At 38.9% G+C, this 23,767-nt stretch overlaps 1 protein-coding gene across 3 annotated transcripts in view; it reads right to left on the bottom strand.

Moving 5' to 3' along the window:
• Positions 1–5,168: 5,168 nt before the first annotated feature.
• Positions 5,169–23,767, bottom strand: part of rgs12b (regulator of G protein signaling 12b) — a 41,743-nt gene continuing 23,144 nt past the window's right edge. For 2 of the 3 annotated variants that reach the window (XM_020641376.3, XM_020641375.3), the window contains exons 6-19: positions 21,371–21,392; positions 14,605–14,774; positions 14,175–14,267; positions 13,901–14,044; positions 12,406–12,588; positions 12,112–12,262; positions 10,696–10,790; positions 10,305–10,502; positions 9,676–9,749; positions 9,436–9,562; positions 9,158–9,254; positions 9,006–9,073; positions 7,412–7,583; positions 5,169–7,042 (exon numbers count right to left, since the gene is read on the bottom strand). In XM_020641376.3, coding sequence (XP_020497032.1) covers positions 6,444–7,042; positions 7,412–7,583; positions 9,006–9,073; positions 9,158–9,254; positions 9,436–9,562; positions 9,676–9,749; positions 10,305–10,502; positions 10,696–10,790; positions 12,112–12,262; positions 12,406–12,588; positions 13,901–14,044; positions 14,175–14,267; positions 14,605–14,774; positions 21,371–21,392 — 2,193 coding nt within the window. In that variant the 3' untranslated portion in view covers positions 5,169–6,443. The remainder of the gene's footprint in view (positions 7,043–7,411; positions 7,584–9,005; positions 9,074–9,157; positions 9,255–9,435; positions 9,563–9,675; positions 9,750–10,304; positions 10,503–10,695; positions 10,791–12,111; positions 12,263–12,405; positions 12,589–13,900; positions 14,045–14,174; positions 14,268–14,604; positions 14,775–21,370; positions 21,393–23,767) is intronic. The other variant, XM_029278771.2, reaches the window with a different exon arrangement.

Raw genomic sequence — 23,767 nt, 5'->3', positions numbered from 1 at the left:
CCTGGGCCCATATTCACAAACATTCAGAGAATCCTCCCAGAGAGCTCATAACTAAGCTAAAAAAATTCTAGTGAGGCTTTTTAGCTCAAGAGTGATTTAGGAACATCCCCAGAACAGCTCTGAGCGAGGAAGAGATAGAAACTTGTATCTTACTGAGGAGGCGTGGTTGACCCGGTTGCTATAGGTTTGATACATTTTTTCAAAAGCTGCGATTGTTCGATCCTTGAAAGAGGAAAAGTATAAAGATTCTCTTTGTGATGAAGGTCAATGAAAGACAGTGAAATCACTCAGCCTAATCATATAACTTTGTCAAACATTGTTTTGATCTTTTTGATGAAGAACACTTTTTTAAGTAATGAAAGTTGAATACCTTGTAAGCCGCACTTTAAAGGTATAGCCTGCAAATCCTTGAAACACGTGCCCACTGCACAGCAGTCTACCTGTTTACAGTTACATCCGCATGTAAACAGCATTTCATCAGTGCAGGTAGCCACATGCATGCCTCACTTTGCACTGAAGAAAGTTCCATATGGACTTATATGTATCATGTATGCATAAAACATATTTGTCTGTTCTGCCAAGTTATGAATCAATAAGAATGGTTTCAATCAAGACTCCCATCTGTTCTCCTTTTGTTCTCTGTGTGAGACTCCTTTCTTATATTTATTTGCTTATGATAATTTAACATGCTGGTAAGTAACTGTGGTGCTTAATTTATATTAATATGAGGCTGTGACAGTGTTGTAATGGTATGTTTGATCCCCTATCTCTCTGTTTCTACTTAGCTTGAGAAAGCTTAAGATGCTTTGTGAATACTTTCTTATCTTTACAAGGATTTCATTTAAGGCTTTGTGTTGGGATTCTGAGAATTTTCATAGAAGTTTGTCACTAGGAGCAACTCTATGTAGTTAGGAACCTTTGTGAATACAGCCCCAGGTTTTTAGCTCATTAATTTGGACATCACAGCTACAGATATTCTGCTGGTGAGGGGACAGAGGCAGTCCCTTCAAGCCAAATTGCACAAGTCATGATACTGTTATAAGAATCCAAAAACAAACACTACATTTTTTTATAGTTCTTATGAAGCAGAAAATTGCTCTAAACGGTTGATATTATACGCACTATTTTATTGAACTATAATTAAGGCAAATGTATGATTAATTATGTAACATGCTGCAACCAACCAAGCTGGATTTAACTGAATTGATTTTAACTTGGTACACAATTATGTTTTGTTTGAGTGTTTTGGTCTGTAGCACAAAATATTAGATGATGGAATGAGCATGGATAATTAGTTGTTGTATATGTACAAGTAAGTGGGCAAAGAGAAATCTTAAATAAAGTAAAAATCCTGAAAACAAGATCCTCAGAATTGTCCTTCAGTTCAGGATTTAATGTACTTGGTTCCTTTCAATCACTGCGCTGCAAATACTGAGTAGAATGAAATTAGGACACAGCATTTGATTTATGCGAGTCCGCCCACTGTCTTAATAGCCATCCTTAATGGAGAGTCTATAACAGCTGAACAGTTGTTGACTCTGGCCCCTTCATCTGAAGATTAAACCTTGTGAATGTTTCAGCAGCAGCTGCAGAGGCTGTCTAGTGTGGTCAAAATCCCAGAGACAATGTTAGCTGTCGGTAAGTCAGCTAAACATTGGGCTCCTCAAACAAAGGTTGCCTTCAATTTACTCCGGTCTACCTGCCCTTTGTTATCACTTTGCTCCAACTGTCTCTTGGTCCTGACCATGGAGGGCATGTCTGAAGTCTGGTACACTGCTGACCTCATCCTGCTGCCATAGCAACGCAACTCCAGGGCCACACCCTCCCACTTCCTGTCCAGCTCTGAACCCTTGGAGCTCCTGAGGTCATGGGACTCTCTGCGGATTTGCCTCCTGTCTTCTGGATCAGGGGTGGCAGTGATTTTGTCCAAATCCAAGGCTTGTTTTGGGGTTGAGTGTCTGGTACTGGTTGACGGTGACTTAGATTTACAACGTAAGCGAAGAGGAAGGCGAGGAGGGGGAGGAAGAGGAGAGGGGAGGGTGGGGTTGGAAGAGATGGTTCTTCTGCTTGGCTTTTTCAGACCTTCTCCCCCTCTCTCCCTCCTTCTACATCTGTCTCTGTCTTTTCCTGAAGAAAAAGAGGCTTTAAAAAGGGAGCTGACAAAAGACAGCCAGACAAGAAATGCAATGACAAATGCACTCACTGGCACTGCAAACCATCCACATGCCAGGAACACTCACAGCAAAAACATGATAGCACAATGCACAGAATTTTCAAACTGAACTGGAATTTATCTTTCTCCCTTGATATGTTCATGTAGGCTATATGTGAGGGAAAAAGTGAGATTTCAGATTGGCATTCTGTCAAACTCAGTCAAGTATCACACTGTGACAGCCTTGACCATGTTCCAACACCATGGTTACACTAATGCATTCACGCTCTGACACACACAGTGTGCTAGGTGGTAACAGAAACTGGTGGGTGTGACAACTATTCCCATGCTAGTTCATTGCTTTAAGATCATTGGAAAGAGGATTATATGCTGCTCAGTCTTTATGTGTCACTCTGTCCCCATCTTAACACATCCTGCTGCCATCTACTGGCTTAGAAAAAAGTGGGACCTCATTATTTACTGGCAGGTTATTTGCAGCAACATTTTATTAAATTATAAATGTTAAACAAATCTTGATTTTGTCTAATTCCGGTTCCCTTTTCCTTTCTTAAATTGTCTTTGTTTCATGGGAGCAAATAAAAAACAACAGCCCAAAAATATGTGAGGAGAAATCAGAGGTGAATATAAACATATTGCTCAGACATTGTAGTGGATATGGGTTTTGTCTGTGCTTTCTTTTTATGCTATGAGATGTTAAAATGTTTGCTGTGTGAAAAATCTTTTCCTAAAAAAAGAGTAAAGGACTTCAGGAATTTGACAGGTTGAAATACAAAATGTCTCACTTAAACGCTGGTGTCATGTATTTAGCTACGTAAGCGAAATGTTTGTTTTGATAAGTTGGCGATTTTTGGTTTGAGTGAAATTCCCCTGGATGATTTTGAGTGATTCTTCTAAATGAGCTGTGGTGGCATAAAGTGTTAGAGAAGTGAGAAGTTCATCATTATTAGCTTGTGACCCCATTCCATCGTAACTATTTATATTTCAAACATGTGTGTGTGTGTGTGTGTGTGTGTGTGTGTGTGCAGAGACATTTTTATATTTTGCAAGTGTTAAATATTTCCCCTTAACATAGAATAAAGCTATTTTAAAGTTTACTAAAGCAACTTTAACATGAAATAAGTGTTTGATTTAACATGATTTAGTTAAAACAGTACTTTCACTTACTGAATTACAAACCTTTGCTTTGATACACTGACTGGTCAAGTCACCCTAACCTATTTAAGGAGATATTTTATTTTCTATTTCTCTCTCTTTTTCTCAATATGTCCACCATTTTATCCGTTTTCTCACCAGCAGATGGGGCTATTTGAGATGAAAAGCAAATTGTGCTGATGCACTAATTATTTTGGCAAGTGCACACAGGCAACCACCGCAGTAAGAGTGAAGCACTGAGCCAAGACTGTATAGCAGCTTCTGTGAACAGCAGTTTCTGGGATGAGCCTATAAGTGAATGAATGTATGGATGGATGTGTCCTATAGCTCGTAAACACAGATCACATCCATAATAAGTCCACAGCATTCCTTTAACATTCAAATAACGATATTTAACAACAACATAGCTCTTTTTAAAATCTTATCAGAAACTTTAGTATTTGCTGTCTGAAAAGATTTTTCTGTACTTTGAGATCTATATTTCAGACATTGTTACTGATACTCAGTGTTCTAGTGATCACTGAAAGATCCCACAGACTCAAAGATCACAACAAACTATAAACAAAAATGCTGGTTGTGTCTTTGTGTAGACGAGAGAGGAGAATGTGGAAATACATGTAAATATTTGATTTCACTCTTTCTGTATCAGTACAGATAGATTTAGCAAATGTAGATGTCATCATGACGTCATGGAAAAGAAACACACAAATGTATATAGACGTCGTTTTTGTTGTTCATAGGCACGAAGATAAATTAATGAAGTGGAAATTAATATTGTGTGTTGATGTATGTGAGTGAGTGAGTGAGTGAATGAGTGAGGAGGAAGGGGAGGAAACAGAAAATAGGCTTGTTTGTTGGCTTCCAAAGAGCCCATGCATGACAAAGCTTGTCTAACAAGGCATTGAGCTGAAGGGAACCCATGCATAGATGATAGCCCAGTTCCCCCAAAAAGCCTTTGTACCCCAAAACAAAGCCCTGTCCTGCAGCAGACACACACACACACACACACACACACACACACACACACACACACACACACACACACACACACACACACACACACACACACACACACACACACACACACACACACACACACACACACACACACACACACACACACACACACACACACACACACACACACACAAGGGGAGGCAACAGGGAGAAGACAGGAATACCAACTAAGATAAGTGGGAGGTTTGAGAGGTAAAAAAAATAGAAGGGGAGACAGAAAGGTTCTTTGTTTTTAATAGCTAGTATTGTACAGAAGGCTTTTAACTAATAGCTGACATATTAAAGGTATTAACTTGAGTTACTTTCATAACTCAAGTTAATACATATCTTGATGGAAGAAAATAGGATCCTCTCCTTGAAAGTTCAAATAACCTGATAATATTTCAATCTGAAATTCTAAGCAAAACAAAACGTTCTTCCCTGTATACTATCCTGCAATTTCATCCGTAACAATTCATCTTCATTTTATAAAACAAAGATGTCTTCTTATAGGTGAAATGAAACCATAACTGACTAATATCAAACACTGTCAGATAAAGTAGTGAAGTAATATGTAAAGAGTTCCCTCTGAAATATGTGGAGATGTCAGAAATCCTGAGTAAAGTTATTCTGAGGATGATATCATGTTTGACATTTGGGCCAGAATATACTTTTAAAACTATAACCTTAGATAAACAAACTACATGTAAACACAGATAACTATTCAGAATCTCCACAGATGAGCTAAGGACAGTTTGACACATTTATAACAAATGAAGTGAAGAGAAACAGATGATTCAGATAGAATTGAAATGTTTAAAGAAATGAGGCCACTCACACGAGGCTCTACAGAGAGAGTTCAACCTTTTAAACATTTATTTGATCTATGTACAGACAGAGCAGTTAACTGAGCAGAACAGAGGATCAGTGATTTAACAAAGATGAGGATATAAGAATTAATACTTAACTGACGGATCATAAAAGTGAAAAGAAGGATAAAATAAGAGTAAAACCTTTTTAGACTTGTAAGTCCAAATCTTCCAGCTAAAATCTAGCAAGAAAAGACAGTTCAAAACACTGAAGAATTGCTCGACTGTGGATAAGGAATAAATATGCTGCTGTTTGATGAAGTGTAAAGAAGATTTCTGGAGATGAAAAACAGAAAACTGCTCAGTGCAGATGCTTTCATATAATTTGCTGAACAACAAGATTGCATGTATATCATTCGCTAAGTCTGTTTTCATGAGACAAGAAATGCCTGAGGGAGAGAAAAGTGATGGAAACAGAAAAAACTTTGCTTGTGTCAATCATCAGCGGAGCAAATGTGTGTGTCTGAGAAAATGTTAAACTAAACTAAAATGCAGAGTCCAAAAAAAAAGTAATGAGTTGTGAATAAAACATGGTCAACCCAAAGGTGTAGTGATGTATTCTTCATACTTGTGTGGATTTAGAGCATCAATTGATTATTAGAAAACGAGTGTTTGTCCGCTTGATAGCAGCTCAAACTTAGTAGCAATAAACTGAAACTTTGACTGGTCAAAGTTTGCAAAAAAAGAAGGTAGAAAATGATTCTTAAAAATGTGGAATGTTTGTGATTGTGATTGTGTTTATATTTGGCTAAAGTGCATTGTTAGATTCTGTACACTGGAGGTGGGAATCAGGATTGATGACGCGAGTCAATAACAATTCATCCTGTACTAAACCTAAAGCTAACATTTCCAGAAGAAAATCCACTGCAAGCAGCTGAAAAGGTCACACAGATACACTCCATGCAAAGAAATAACTTGGACAAGTTATACACACGCACACACGCATGTGCATAATGCATCAATCTTTCTCCATGTGCCTGACTTTTTTTTTCTCTTAAGGCTGTTGTTGACTTGCTGTACATGCTGGTGACAGGCTAGTACATTCTTCACCATTTCAAATCATGAATTATTCAGCTCAGTCCTTTACAATATTTACTGTATTTACAATTCAATATGTATTTTAAAGTTCTATTATTTTGTTTAAATTGAAGAAAGCGATTTATGAAATCAAGAGGGGAAAGCAGGATGCATTCTGGGCCAAAAACCAACAAGGTACTTCAAGCTGACTTTATTGGGTCCAAAGTTTCAAGAGTTCACACTGGGGAAGTACCTGAGCTTGGCTGACCATCTTGTGCTTCTTGTCGGGGATGGGGGTTGCACTCTAGGGCTGAGGGAGTGACGTAGTTTAGGCTGGTGCAGTTAATGTCCCCTTCTCCAACAAGAGTCAGGTCAGACAGGGTGTCCTCCTCCAGCATCTGGACGGATTCTCCCCTGACAGAGTCTAGATGGAAACCACACTGGGCACCCTGGGATGGATGGATGGGGGAGATGGTGCCAGGAAATTGAGGCCGGGGACCGGTTTTCCTCCCCCCTCTACTCTCATTGCCCAGTGCAGAGTCCAAACTCTGGGAATGATGGCTCGCGTTGAGCAAGTGGGTGCTGCCTCCTCCCCTGTCATTACTGTTTGCCTTGGTGCCCTGGCGACCGCTGCTAGGGAAGCTGCCATTGTTGGAGTGACGGGAATGAGGAGTTGAGCAACCTGGCTCAGTTTCATAAAGAGGAGGCCCAGCCTGGTTGGTTGCCACGGGCGACAGGCGCAGAAAGTCTGGGAGCTGCAGGTCACTTTTGTTTAGCAGGCCTCGCTGGTCGTCTGCTCGGTTGCTCTGAGCTTTGGATATGAGGTCGAAGAACTCTGCAGGCACGCGCACACACACAACATACATAAACAGGTGTACAGACACATAAGCACATACACACAGGTGTGTGCAGGCGCACACAAAACACAAGCAAACAAATACATAAAAAAAAGATCTTGGAAACAGGCCAACACATCCTATACAATGAAGAAAACATGCAGCAGAGGGTGTGTTTCAATCAGTTAAACAAGTCAAAGCTACATTCAGAGTGAGCAGGGAGACTGAGCTACATGTAGCTAGCTAGCTTTGAAAGCATTTGATGCTGCTGCTGCTGCAAAATGGCAGGCAGGCAAACGGTTAGTGTGATCAGAACATCAAAGCTACAGAAACAAAAGAGAGAGAGAGGCAGGTTGTATCGTCTTTACCTTCAGCTTCGTCTATATTAATCTTTTTCTGCCTTCTTTTCTCCGGAGCCTTATGGAGAGAGACTGAGTGGTTGGGTAAGGGCTGGCTGCTTGTGTCAGGGTTGGGCCCAGCCTTGCCATTTTCCCCATTGGGGTGGGCTGAAACAGATTTCCCTGACGGCCTGTCCTTCCCCTGAGGGCCACAAGGAGAGCGAGTGGGGCATTAGAGCCCTGGTAAGACTTGATGGTGCAAGTATGGGCACAATTAATGACAGCATATGGGGACTTTTGACAATTTGTAAAATGAGAATAATTTTATGGAGATGATGGGGGGGTCAATTATGCTGCTTTGAGATAAAAAGGGATCATAATTTGGAAAATATAAAAAATCTGGTTTGTGTAATAATTAAGTAATACAAATGGATTAAAAATAATTATCTATAAAACATCTTAAATTCTTATTAGATGAAGAGTAGGGAAAAGTCCTGCAGGGCCAACATGAACAGTCAAATTGACAGATACCACAACACCAGAGACCAACTTTCTTAGTAATAAGAATCAAATGACTGCCCTTGAATTGAAAAACAGACTGTTTGAAAAATGGATTCCTATCGAATCAACCAAGAAAGGATTGCCTTTCAGCTTGAACACATTTAATAACAGAAACCCCCGGAGTGGGGCTGGTTGAAAAATATTGATTCATCAATGCTTTACAATTATTATTTTGCCAATTAAATATTGATTCAGGGAAATCCTGAGATTGATTATTTCCATTGTAATAACACCCCTCTCCAGTGGGGGCACTGTGGGTGCTGTGAAATCAGGTCAGGCACAAATGGGCACTTTACGTATACTTTTTGTCCATGCCATTACAGCAACGTTACGTTTGTTATTATTTGTTTATTAAAGAATAATGTAACGATAAAATACATTTTGTTTGTTTTCTACACTAATACAAACAATGCACACTTTATTATTTACCAAATATCAGAAGGCACTGTGATTCGTTAGCTAGGTTATTTATGTAATCTAAGTGTATTATTAAATCGATATTGAAGCATATTGATCAATATCGAATCCTATCGATTTGGATTGGAATCGTAACCCAAAGAATTGAAATAGAATTGAATTGTGAGGTTGTAGACAGTTCCCAGCTCTACCGGACAGTGAGTGTAAAGTGCTCCCGCCATCACCATAAAGTCCATTTCTGGGTAAAGAGCGGAAGTTCTTGAGGTTCTGAGACCCAGTCAACTTTCAGGGAGGATAGGCTACTTTTCCCTGACCAGTGGGTTGGTTACAGAAGAAAGAGAACCAGCAAACCAGATAGAAAAGTTGATTAAGCATTTAGCCACAGGCAGACGTTTGTCGAGGCCCTTGACCTCACATCAACAGTGCACATAAACAAACAAGTCTTCTACAGCCCAAATGCTGCACGAGACAAACATCATACACTTGCACATATTGTTTACACATTGCAACGAGACACCAGTGACTGAAGACAGGGAAAGGGGCACTTAGTAGCGTGACATCATCAACCAGAAGGTGGACAGTCAGTGGGTTATAGAACATTCCAGTGCAAGAAGAAAAATGAGGAAAAAAAAGTGGAAGATCTTACTGAGGATGACTGGTTTCTGCTTGCTGAAGTCGGGACATGACTGTTTGAGGGAGCTGCTTTCTGTTTGTCTGAATGAAGGAGAGGGAGCACATGTAGTTGTATGGATGTCAATATGTAAATAATTGGGATAACTACATTTGTGTGTTTCTTACCTTTTTCGGGAGTATGTTCTGCGATATCTAATACTACTCGCAGCCCATCCAGGTTTGATATGGGAAGACCTAGATCTAATGGCTCCGTCTCCCCACTCTGCATCACACAGACACACACACACACACACACACACACACACACACACACACACACACACACACACACACACACACACACACACACACACACACACGTATGAGTTCAGCTTAACCATATACAATGCCTGTTTGTCAATATTTTTCTATCTACAGGCAAACACCATTAAATGGCTGCTTACAATGCGTGCCACTAAGTCAGAGAGATGCAGGCCATATTTGGCCACCACTGGCCGAAGGACCTCAGTCACTGGCTTAGTAGGCTTTGCTTTCAGGCCCACGGAACGGTTAATGGGAACCAAGTCGAGTCTGTAACAGGAGAAGGAGAATCACAACTGTAGGTTTCTGTGTGACAGAATTTACCCAGAATTTGACTCGTGGTTTTGATTTAAAAGTTTAGTGACTATTGCTGATAACCTTACCTGAAGAGAGTGCGTTTTTCTAGTCGGAGATCACGAGAGCACAAAGTCATACAGTCTTGGTCAAGAACAAGTGGCTGAAAGAGTTCAAAGACAGACACAAAAAAAGAGTTTAGTCTTCATGAAAGTTGACCTGATAAATTGTCCAATATGAAAGAGCAAAGACTGACTGCTAGAAGAGAAAGAGAAAGACCTCTGACAAACACTGCTCACGGTGACCCTTTGACTTGTTTGAATGGCCACATCGAACATGTTTAACATGCTTCAGTTTTGCATGTTAGCTCTTAACGTGTATGTTAACAATAACAGTTAACAAAAAAACATTTTCTATATTTTCAGCAGATTGTTGAGGTGCTGACAGCGCCTCTCCACAACCAGATCCACAACAAGAGAAAATTGCCTTCAGCTGCAAAACTTTTTGGCCGTTTTCCAGGCAATTCAAATGTGTGTTTTACACTTTATTATTTTATTTACAACCTAAATTATGGATTTGCACCAGACATCTTGTTTTTGCATTGAAAACATAACCTTATATTATACCCAGTACCCCATATTGTGTATATAATTGTACAAGAGCTTTGAAGTGCTGAATGAAGATTCCTGGGATGGTCCCACACCCACTTGTATTGTACCTTTTCCCCCCCAACCAGGAAGAGGTCTATAGCTGCCAGGTTGATGCAGAGCTTCTCACAGATGCCTAGCAGCAAGTCCCTGATAGACACTCCAGCCCTGAGTGGCACAGAGCAACATGATCCATCAGGCAAGCTTATGTTACACTGCCTCAAGGTGGCGCTGCTTGACATAGACACTGCACCGCGGGAAACGTCACCCTGACAGAAGAAAAAATAAGACAGGATGAGGAGAGAAGATAGGGCAAATGGAAATTGAGGTAAATAGATTGGAAAACAGTCAGAGTCAGCATTCTTCATTTTCAGAAACCCCGCTATGATGTAATAAAAGTCTACAAGTACATCATTCCAATATCTTAACTAATTATCTCAGGATGCCTTTCTCCAGACTGACCTCGTTCCTCCCCAGTCCTGATGTCCCCAGTTCCAGACTTGCTCCCGATGACAGTGACCCCTGGGATTCACGGCGACCATTGCTGCCAGAGAAATCTGAAAAAGAATATGTAGTGTTGTGAAGAAAGACATGCCTCTTTATCCAACATAAACTAGAGTTACTGCCCCACTGTTAAATGCCTACATTAAACAATCACGTTGCAGTTTACATCCACGACTTTAATCAAAGATTATGAATTGATGACTTTAATAAAATAGGAATTTAATGAAGTTTTTAGTGTGAAAATTGAAGTTATCACGATAGTGCAATGAATTACAGTGAATAATATTCAGTGAGAAACACTGTTTTCTCTTTGACAATCAAGAGATGGAGCTTTCACAAGAATGGGATTGATTTAAGGTACTAGTGAAGTTGATCTTGACCACCAAAATCAGATTATTTTAAAAAGATTGAGTCAAAGTGGAGATGAATGAAATTCCTCATAGTAGTCCTGATATATTGAGTAAATAAGATCCTGATTTCAACTGACCATGGCCCAAAAGAAGCAAAATGACCTGTCAACTAATGAGTGTCAATTTAAAACGATAAAAGTCTACAGTAGATGTGCACCAATCAGCCGGCTGGTGATCTGAACTAGTCTTCTCAAATACATTTTATGCTGTGCCAATCATAGATTAACAAAAGAGCTGCACATGTAATGCCGTGCAAAAAGCGACAGCCACTCACACAAGCCGACATGTTGGCTTTGAGATTGCAGGCAATAATTACACAGCAGGTTTCAGCATGTATGGAAATGGGAAATCCTGTTTATATGCTGGCCAACTACAATGTCACCCCACATCTGTATATGCCTGTAAAAAACACTAACTGGCAAACAACCACTAAATTTTAAATTTTAATTTGTAAATACATTTCCATAGGTGTGCTGCTATATAGATCTGTAACACCTTTTTTGGGGGGCTGAAGTTGAACCTGTTTGATACGAGTGATCTACTGAAATACAATTTATTTTTGCTTTTATTTGTTCAAGAAGATATGTGCAGTGGTTTGAAGCACTTTATTTTGAGATCAGTTTCAGTGATAATGAGAGCTGGTCACCCAAATATGTTTTTATTTGCTGTTTAATATAAATCTTTGAAGCAGGAAAATATGAATCTGACAAAATACGAATCAGCAGTTCAGACCTGGAAAAAATTCAACAATCAGATTTGGCCAAAGAAATTGAAACTAGTGCATCTATTGTCTATTGGGTACACTACGACTTGGAAGAATCACTATTTGCTGATCTGTGCTATTGAAGTAGTAATAAAACTATTTCACTCTGAAGGCAGGAGCCTTTTTTTATTTTGATAACATACAACAACAAAAAAAAGCTTTAAAATTGAAAGAACTCATAAAATGCTCAAAGCTACTGACTGTAGTTGAAGTCGGCCAGCTCTCGTTTCTTAGGGCCTTTGCCAAAGCTCCTGTTGCGGGACCAGGAAAAGAACATGCCTTTCTTCCTGTCTCCTGACTCATCCCGACTGTCGTCATTTAAAGATCGGCCAGACTTGCTCTTTTTCTCCTCCTTTAAAAAAACAAACAAAATAAATGAAGTGGGTCAAAAACAGACACCCAGATTTAAACAAGGAATAACACCCTTTTGAAATGTTTGATTGAGACTTGAAAAAACTTCAAACACATCCAAGGGGCAGCCTGTTTTAGTGTTACCTTCTTGGGTGTGGAGATGTTGGAGCGGTCGGAGCCAGTGGTGCTGTGTTTGGAGGTTGGGCTGCTGGGGATGTGGTAGGGGTCAGGCAGGGGCCTCCCCTCCACCTCAGCCAGCATGCACTCCTGATACAGCAGAGACTTCAGGAACCGGGTGTAGCTGTCAAACTTCATCAGGTTGAAGATCTAATGAGGAGAAAATGAAGGAGATGGGTATTTAGTGGGCAGATGACACAATTCTACATTGTTTCTTTTTTCCCTTGGGTCTTTTTGTGTTCACACTGCAATATTGTAAAAAAAAAGGCTTAAGCACACACCAAAGCATGGCTGTTCTTACAAAATTACATCTCAGCCTCCTATCCCCACTGTGTAGGTTAATAAGTGTCATGAATACTAGTCACACTTTGCATTGTGTGATGACTCCAAAACACTAACTCATATTAGGTAATTAACCTTCCAACAAAAACAGTGACTTAGAGCATCAAGGAGGTCGAATGGCACAACATTTGACAAAAATACAGACATTTTCAAACTGAGTCAGTGCATGATTTAGAGGGGATTTCAACGCCAACGTCGGGTTAAGGCCAAGAAAGGCCAACAGCAATATGAAATGTACAGTAAAGGTAAGGGAGCAGCTTGGCCAAAGGAAACATTTCCCTGGTTCAGAAAGCTGACGTTGAAATGGATGGAGACAGTGACTATCTTTAGCTTAACGCTATGTTATGGTGATTATCAACTGTTATTGAACTTGCCTGTATTACTGCATCTATTACTAGCCAACTACTACTACTACAAGAAACTACTACTGCTAACAACTGCTTCTGTTTGGAATTATCTGGGCAACCCTGAGGAGCTTGGTGGTGCCAGATAATCCAGGATCTAAATCTAGATTTACAAAGGTACCAACCAAGGTCTCAGACTAGAACTCTCCTTCAGATGTCAGTATGGTTGAGATGGGAATAATTGGTCCAAAACTCCTGTAGCCTGGGCCCTTTTTTTAAGAGCCATTCAAAATCTCAAGTAATGGTTACAGAAGATCATGACAAGGCTGGATACTTTTGGAAAATAGTGTGCAAGTTTGATGTGTAAAAATAAAGGAGGTGATGATGAGGATATCCTCCTGGCCTTGTGACTCTTATCAGAGTCTGAGCATCTGAAATTGTCGACTGAAATCAATAGAGCTTTTCAGCAACTTTCCTCCCTTCACAACCAGCATATCTAAGAAGCTATTCACATCATAGTGCAAGACAGCATGAAAAGATTAATAGCTGACCTTCTGTTGTGTGAGCACTCAGTCTTGAAATACTAGTGCGTTTCCATTAAGAGTTTATTTTGTTTCAGTTAAATTAGTTTGAACTTTATTCCTCCGGGTCAAGCTTTTTTCACTTCCCCCTCAAGGTCATCGTCATGTCCTACAGGACAGCTTGCATAATTCTATTTGTGAATCACATTAGGGTTTCAATAAATAGAGTTAGAAGTTTATTTGTGTATACACCACCTGCAATTGCTGCTCCTTGAACATGTCAGGCCGGGGGGCATTTAGTATGTCATCAGCGAGCTGAGCTTGACTATCTATGTTCACTGGTGTAGTGGCTTTACTGGAAAGGAAGCTGTTGTAGATCTCCCTCGCACGCTGAGAGAGCTTTGGCAGGAAATTGAGAACACAAGGATAAAAAAACAGGTGATTACTGAACAAGATTTTCTTAACTTTAGCTTGAAGTGTCTAAATAGCTGCATGCTTTTGATCAAACAAAATCTTGCATGGCAGTTACCTGCTTCTTGTCATTCTCGGGGACGTGGCTGAAGAACTCACATGCCTGCCAGAACAGGATATTCTCTTCACTGAACTCTTTCTTAAGGAATTCCTGTAGTGCAAGAATCAAATTTAGAGGTCAAAGGTATTTTCATACAAATACAGCAGGGTGTGGATTTATAATAAAACGTATCTGTACAATGTAAAACACTTTGCCTGACATGACTAAATTGTCACCACAGAAAGAATAATTGTATAACCATATGTTATCTGGGTTCCTTAGTATTTCCCAAGGTTATCTGCAACGCTTAATATCAAGAAAAAAAAAATTCAACTGTGCAGTGTTAATAGTAAAAATAGCTGAACAATCTATTGATTAATGCATGAAACCACAGACTGTCTGTTATGTGAATGCGCTGGCCAACACCAGTCATGTGCTGTCATAGTACCGAGAAGTAGCGGACTCCCACAGGGTCCTGCAGGAGTCTCTCGAAGCACACAGCCCAGCTGGCCACTCTCCTTTCAGTGTGGCGTCGGTGGCTCTGAACGCTGGGCAGGCTGGCATTGCTGTTCAGACTGTTGTCACTGCTGCAACCTTGCAGCTCTACACTGTTGAGTTCTGTTCAAACACACAGATAACACATCGAGTAGTTAGAAGTGGGAATGACACAAATGGGGGCTGGGAGTCTCTGGGTAAGCCCCAATATAAGTACATACAGGATGAAATGATTAAAAATGTTGGTAGTTTCATTTTGCTCTATGTGAAAAATATCCATCCATTATTTATACCAGAGCAAAAATAAAAAAAATACAGTCTAGAGTGGGTAATAAGCTATAATCAATATTAGGCTAAATGTATGCTTCTCCACTTGTTGGCCTCCATTCTGCCTCCTGAAATAATGACTAGACAGTTCAGTGGGGCTCCTATCTACACATGTCCCTTTCATCGTGTTGCTTTTTAATCACTTCTCAGCACAACACCTCTGTACAGTTTCACTCATGATACAATTTCTTTCCAGAGTTATATTACAGATTCGATCACCCATTAGTTGTACAAATTTAAATGACAACTTATATGAACTCCATATTGATTTTGTTTACTACAGGTCAAGCAACAAGCAATGACATATAATACTGTACAATAAAACATAGCAAATTCAGAGAGTTGTGGGGAACCATGAGATAATAAATTCATGATATAATTCTTTAAAAACACAAATGAAAAAAGTGATAAGAACATATTCTTCCCTTACAATGTTATGTTATTTTCTTACGCATAATTATTTCTGGTTGGTTTAATCTCGAACAATCCAGACAGTTTAAACTTTTTTTTTAAGATACCCTTGCTTCTTTTTGTAGTTACACATTTTCAATTATAAAATGATTGTCACTCAAAATGTGTTCTTTCAGCATTAAACATATTGAGTTTTTATGCATATAAGCTTAATAGTTCTCAGAAGAATCATAAAGTATGTATGAATTGATTATCTTTCCAGCCTCTGAACCTCAGTATATACTCCAAATGATTTAACAGACTTACAAGGTTAAGGCACAGAGAGAGAGAGCTGAGAATAAGAATAGAAGAGCTTCAGGCCTGTTGAACTGGAAGTGGGCTGCTCAGATGAGATAAAATAAAAACAAGAACAGCCAGAGGGAAAACATCACTGGTCAGGTGCCCTAAACGACGCAGATCCTGTAAATAAACTAAAAGACAAGTATGATGCCCAGAGCTAAAGTCCTGTCTGGACAACTCCAGTGTGCTTTTGGCCTCAGCAGTGTTATTGTCATATCAATTACAGTTTTCAAACTGGAGATATTCTTAATCAGTTTTCAACTCATTTTTCAACTCATTAACTCGTAGTTAAAAAAAAAAAGCAGTTAACAGACTTCAGTTTATCCTGGTTAACTGTTGGCAAGGAGAGGCAAACATGAACCCAGCTATTCTCTTAACCACTCATCATGTTAAGTGTCATAGAGACCAGACTTTTACAATGCACAATCTGGACAGATCATCAGTCTTTAAAAAAGCATCATCAAATAAATATTCAGCGACAATAATGGAGTCCAATGGCATTATAGTCTGTCTGTATGAAGTCTGTATTATCTGTTGTTGTTGCTGCTCTGTTTTTTTATTTCTATCTCTCTCTTTCTCCTCTATCCCATTTCCTCAGCCAATCCAATCAGAGCAGAAGTCTGTTTACCTTGAGTCTGGTCCTGCTCAAGATTTCTGCCTGTTTAAAGGACTTTTTTTCTTGCCACTGTTGCTAAATGTTGTTCAGTGCTTTCCCAATGTGGGCTCATGTTTGGTCTCTTTAAATATAACAACAAAGAGTACGGTCTAGTCCTGCTGTTTTTGAAAAGTCTTGTTATGATTTGGCACAATATAAATAAAAAAAATATCAATTGAATTGATTGTAATGTTTAATGCAGGGAAATACTAAAGCTCTGACACAAAGTTTTCAGTCGCTTTAAGTTCGACTAATAAGTCTCTCTGATATATACATTCACCTAGAGCGGTGGTTCCCAACCTTTTTTTTCCCTCTATATATATCTAAGAAAAGCTCAACCCTCCCATGACTCACACAAAAAAGGTGATATACTGCTGTCCTAAATTACATTTGTTTTACTGATAAAATGCCAACTGTGTCTCCCGGTGTGTTATCATAATCAGTCAGCCCGGCTGTACGGAGTGCTGCAAGGCTCAGGTAAGAAAAAATAAAAAGCCCTTTGTATTCCACGGCTTTGCATCCATTCCCACGGTTTACAGATCAGTTTGCAGTGTTTAAAAGAAAATCATGCACATGGCTAACATGGATCTGGAAACAATGGGATGGATTAGCACATGGCCTCCTTTTTCTTACCTGAGCCTTTAGGGGCTTAGTATGACTAAAATCTTGGAATTTCTTGAAGGCAGACTGGATTGGAGTTGATTCTTGCATATATATATATATATACCTGAATCGACCCCACAATGGCATTCTGCACATTCTCCACAGTCCCTGTGCCGGCTTTGACCCAGAAGTTGAACAGTGTCATTCAATATGTAGAAGTAAGCCAGAAAGTCAGTTTATTTCAGTCGGTCTAACGGTTTATTTTGTGTCAGCTGAAGGAGTTAAACATATTGAAGCACATGATGATGAAAGGAAAAATGGAAAGGCAATTCGACGAATGGTAAGTGATGTAATATGTAATATGAAGACGGTTTAACAGTAACAAAGAAGAAAGGGGCATTTGCCACCAATGATTCCACTGGGTTTCACAACATCTCTTCCAACGACACATGACTGCTGTGCAAAGGATACTCAGAACTACTTTCCCGCAAAACCAAATAACCTCAATCAATTATCTTCTCTCCATAACTGTTGAGTCTGTATTAAAGAGTGAGTGTCTCAAAATGCCCTTTATCTTAACCCTGACAAAACTGAAATACTTTTAACGAGACCCGATCACTCCCCTACAACAGTTGAACAGTTTAATGACCCCCTTCAGTCTAAATATCTAACCTACCACTAAGAACCTTGGATTCATCTTTGACAAGAACAAGACAAAAACACCACTAAGATTGTGCAGTCGTGTTTCCTTCAGCTAAGAAATATCACAAAAATCAGAACAATGCTCTCTCCTTGAGCAAGTTGAAATATTAATATACACTTTTTTTTTATCTTGTCCCGATTACTGCAACTCTCTATATACATGCCTCAGCCAATCATCACCATACCGTTTACAGTAAGTCCAACATGCAGCTGCTTGATTGTTTTTTCAAATGAAGATTATATTGTTAGTCTTTTTCTGCCTTTAATGGAGATACAGGACAGTGGACAGAGTCAGAAATGAGGGAGAGAGAGAGTGGGGAATGACATGCAGGAAGGGAGCCACAGGCCGGATTCGAGCCTGGGCCGCCCGCCCAGAGGACCACAGCCTCCATGCATGGGGTGCGCGCACTAACCACTGCGCCACCAGCGCCCCAGCTGCTTGATTGTTAATCTGAACTAGCTGTCGTTTCTACATCCTCCTGTTGCCTCTCCTGGCCTTTCTTCATTGGCTTCCAGTAAATTTCAGAATCAACTACAAAATCCTGGACTCATACAAAGCACTGCATGTCCTCGCCCCCAGTTACATTTTGACCTCATTGTTCCATATTACACCCCTCGTCCACTCAGATCATCTAATCTTAGCATTCTTTTTATCACACGGGTGAACGTGCTCTCCAGGTTTTCCCTGGAATAAATTCACACAAACCATCACATTTTCAGAATCTTTGGACTGTTTCAAAATAAATCTAGAAACACACCTGTACAGACAAGTGTTAATGTAACTTCTAAACCCTTTTTTGATGTGTAGTTTGTCTCTGTGTTTGCCTGATTATTTTTCTTGCCCTGTTTGACATTGTGATTTATTTTCTCTATTTATGATTTGTTTGATTGGTTTTAACTATGTAAGTGCTTTATAAATTAAGTTTTACTTAATTACACCTGTGAAACTCATATCCTTAACATGCAAAAGAGAATAATTGTTTAAAAGATATGACTAAACATCCACCAGAGCTCGGTCATCAAAGTTCAACTTCCATAATTGCAGAAAAGCCAGAAAATAAATAACTTCCTGTTATCGACTTAAGAACAGAAAACCCACCTAACTGTATTCCAATTAAAGCCAACATTCATCTCACTTGTTTCATATAATGGGGAGGGAGACAAGAAACAGCAGAGCCAAGGTACCCTACACATTATGGAATGGCAGCAACAAAAAAGATAAAGCAGTCTTACAAACTGAAGCTCGTCGTTAAAAAATCATCTATTTCACAAACCATCTGTGTCGTTTGTTCCATTGATAACTTTTAATCCTTGCAATGCTTGAAATACCTTTGGTGACTCAAACAAAGTCAAAATAATATTAAACATCAAAGCCTTTCACACTGTTTAGTTGACCAGTCCTCTGTGTCTAAAACCAGGATTTTCTTCAGATGGAAAGAAGCACTAGCTGTTACCTCACCTGGGTAAAGTTGGTAGGAGCCGGTGTGATGCCAGCGTGGCATGTAGCGAATCCTAAGGGGCAACCAAGCCCCTCCATCCATACTCACCCTATCAGGGCCCCTTACACACTCACACACGCTGGGTTTCATACATAGTTTAAGACAGGGCACACACGCACAGCAGACAACATCACAGAAAGGAAGTGAGTAAGACGAAAGAGACTAAAGGAGAGAGAGAGAGGCTGTTGGTCATGAGCAACCTGGCTGAAAACATGAGAGACCACAGAGAGTGTCAGGTCACAATACATGCACGCACCTGCACACACACACACACACACACACACACACACACACACACACACACACACACACACACACACACACACACACACACACACACACACACACACACACACACACACACACACACACACACACACACCTTTTGCAACAGGGTAGGTAATTGATACAAGCACATGTAGGCCTTGAAATGATAAATAATTCAGAGCCAAGAACACACAGAGAACTAAAAACGCTAAAGCACAAGCAAATATATGTGCACACAGGTTCAGAAACACACACACACACACACACACGCACGCACGCACACACACACACAAGTAAACCACCCACACACTAAACTGGGTTTCTACACAAATTGATGAAAAAAAGAAAACTAACAAAGAATTCCCAGAATGCAAAAATATTTATGCAAACGTAATATAGTCCTGTTGCGCAAAAAGTTGGGAGACTGTTAGAAATATTAATAAAAACAAAATGTGATGAAGTGCAAAACATTGAAACCCCAAATCTAATTGAAAATTGCAGCCAGTTATGGGTAAATGAACTTATTTATGTTTAACCACTAAAGGAAGGCTCAAACTGTCACGTAAAACTAAATATGAAAGAAAAACAACTTTCCCTAAGGATCTTGTTTCTAATGTTGGTCTTGTCTGAGTTTTCGACCCATATTGACAACAAAGTAGTATTATCTCTTAGCTGATCTTGTCATGTACATAAATAGAACTGTTTGACATGTCACTCACTTTGAATATTTCCCACAAAGATGTAAATAAAGACATTTAAATGTTATGCTGACATTACTTTGTCTGACACCTATTGCAGCAGTAACAGACAATAAATATTCTCTCTTTCTTGACTTTTGTCGGTCATACATAGACATCCATAACTCCAGTCTGTTAAATTACCAATTTAAACTCCTCACAGTAGCTTTAAATCTGATATAATATATATATATATATATATATATATATATATATATATATATACACTAAAAATACAGTTTCTTTACCAGGGACATGAGGTATGACTTTTGCATTCGAGCAGATTGTAAACATGTCTTCCATGGACTCAACACCTCCTGTTCCCCCTTTTATCAGCCATCTGCCATGAATTGTGTCTTTCATGTGCTCTTGCTAGGTGTTAAAGCACCATTAGGGTGCGAAGTCACAGACCTTTTGTTATTGTTGGCACATGCTAATTGAAGAATGAGCTTCACTATAACACAACAGGATACATGGAAAAATGTAAACATTCCATTAAAATGACACTTTCTGAAATTGAAGAGCAGTGTCATGCTGGTTAAAAATACAAAATAAGAGATTATAATGGAAGATAGATATTTTGATATCAGATACCGTCTGTAATTGAACTCTTAGATATTTGACTTTTGTATTTGATTTCTAATTTTGTTTACCAAACACACTTTAACAAATTAATAGAATGAATGCACAGCCAACAAATGATCCTTTTTTTGGTCCATTCTGAACATCACCAGTTTTTGTATGTCTCTGTGTGTTTGCGCTGTGATGCGTTACAACAGGCTCTTGTTTTTCATCTTGTGTTTACAAATGTTGGACTATTTTAAGGCTACAGCTCGTCAACCTCAGCAGAGCAGGCATAGGTGAGGCAGGAGTTGAGCAGGTAATACAAGATAGTCTGTTGTTTCTGTGAATTCAGTGAAAGCGGTCACATATTCATGAGGAGCAAGGCCACAACCCCATACAACACTACAATATACAGAGAAACTGTCCCTACACACAGCTAATCTATTTCATCCCATTACAGCTACTTAAAGTCAATCACAACAACTGAAGTATAAGAAAAGAAATAATTCAACAGCAGGTATGTAAAAAATAAATAGTCAGAAGAGATCAAAATACATGTCATGGAATATGAGACAGCCATTAAGTTTGAGATATTATAAAGACATTTCTACTCACCTCCATCGGAGACTGCAGCAGACTGTAAGGAAATACAAAGAGACATGGATTAGGATGTGGATGACACATACTAACTCACAGAGTACATGTGGGCCAAGAGGCAGCTGCCCAGACACGCAATTTAAACCACATGGAAAACAAAGACACAGACTGACTGTGATTCTCACAGGGCCTGGGAAATTATCACACAAACTCTCACATAACACACTGAGGTTAGCACACACTCTTTGTCTTCTTGAATCATCTGTGAACTGGCTGTGCTTGATTTGCAAGAAAAGCTCATCAGGGGGGTGGAGCTTACTGCGTGTGAAGAAAGGAACTTCAGGCCTTTTTTCCTCTGATTTCACAACAAAGTGTCACGTTTGCTTTAATCTCACACATCGTCAATTATAAATACAAACACAGAAACGTCTTCAAATTGTTTCAAGGCTAAACTTATTTTTCAGCCACCATATTTCTCTGTCTCCCCCAAACAGAGTCATGGATATCTTTGAGGATGTGTTGTCAAACCATCTTTTTAAATGCTAATTTGCTACATTTATGAAAAACAACCATTAGAAATAAACACATACAATGTAAGGGTATTTCCCACCATAGACAAGCTGAGCGTAGATGAATGAATCAACACAGACACTAATAACGTAGCACACTGTGGAACATTCAAACACCCCATGACTCAAAAGAGTAAAAGCAGCCGAGAGGACAAATGAGAAAGGAACAAAATATATTGAGAAAGGAACAAAATATATTGAGAAAGGAACAACACAACTATTTGTTTAAGACTTAACTTTTTTTATTTTTTTATTTAGATCAGCTCTCTGCAGCCCAGGCCATAATTTATGCTGTTAATTTGACGACTAATCTGTCCTAATGTACTTACTTACTCACATTAAAGGCAAACAATAGAGAAACTACGTGGGCAAATGATACTTATTTTTAAGTACATGAGGGATATTTTTAGCACTCAACTTTTGATGATCTCATAATGACTCTGCAAAAGCAAATACTGTATAAATGTCCACATGGAAAACTGTTCGATGATTTTTAATGGTCATAAGCAGAAAATCTTTATCTTCATTTCTCAGAAACCAAGAAGGTAATAATTCCTCAGTTAGGTATGCTGGACGATCCCAAACTAAAACAAAAGACTTTTATGTAATTGGAACACTTTGTAATTTAAAGTTACGTAACAGTATAGAAGTACATTTTATGATTGTATATTTATGAACACTTGAACAGGCAAGTCAGAATACCTTTATATTAACCATATAACCATGTTATATTATATTAATGTTATATTATGCTTAACCATCCACTTTGTGCAATAACATGTTACACTTTATGTGCACTGTGTGCATGTCTGTGTTACACAGAATATTACAGACTACACTTTTGTCAAATAGCTGATCTATTTTTTATTTTTTAAATCTATTTCTAGTATCTATTTTTTTGTACATTCTTAATTTTTCTTTTTTTCTTTAAATTGTACTGTGTTCACTTTTTGTCTGCAATCTTTGCTCTTTGCTGCTGTAACAATGTAAATTTCCCCTTTGTGAGATAAATTAAGGATTATCTTATCTTATATACATTTCAAAAGCAGTTTCTAGAAAAATGTGTAGCTTTAGAGATAAGAATTGAAAGAAAGAAAGAATTTCTGGAATATCTGGAATGTAGAGAGAATGAAAAGAAAAGTATTTGTAGGAGCAGGTCTTTGTGTTCAAAACTAAAAAAAATTATAACTGAAATCAACACTTTAAAATGGGGCTTCTTAAAAATATTAAGTCTGAACAAGCCAGTTTAATTTAAACTAATAGGCTTTAAAATACATTAAGTCTTCTCTCGAAGTGATCAATCCCTCCCATATCACTGCAATGCCAAAATGATCTTTTTTCTTGAAGCTATGGAAAATTCACTGTAACCAGAATACCACAGTGCTAGCCCCGTTATAAAGTTAATTTTGTACAAGCAAATAAAGTCACCATGGGGTACGTCAATTTTCATGAATATGAACCGTGCCATCCCAACTCAGACCATAATACATTTGTAAACTTTTCAAATCCTCTAATATCCTAACCCTGACGTGATGCACATAAATTCAGCATTTTTTTTTTAAATCATGTGTCTTCACTATATCCTTACTTGATCTAAGCTTCCTCTACAGATGGCAAAGCAAGCTTAACCCCTAAGATTAGCTATTTCAGACTCTCCCTGAGAGAGTTGACATTGGCATTGGTGTGTAAGAAGAGATTTGATGTGACTTTATAGAAGTGGATAGTGGTGGAACCACTATGGAGGACAAGGAAAAATCACAGAGGCAGAAACCTCACAGTTGGAAACTGGTTACTTGATCCTCCTGACTAGTGTCCCACACACATTTTTCATCTCACATATTTTAAC

The sequence above is a fragment of the Labrus bergylta genome, chromosome 1, assembly GCF_963930695.1.
Source record: "Labrus bergylta chromosome 1, fLabBer1.1, whole genome shotgun sequence".
NCBI classification, from domain to species: Eukaryota; Metazoa; Chordata; class Actinopteri; order Labriformes; family Labridae; genus Labrus; species Labrus bergylta.
This window is presented reverse-complemented; position numbering and strand designations above follow the sequence as displayed.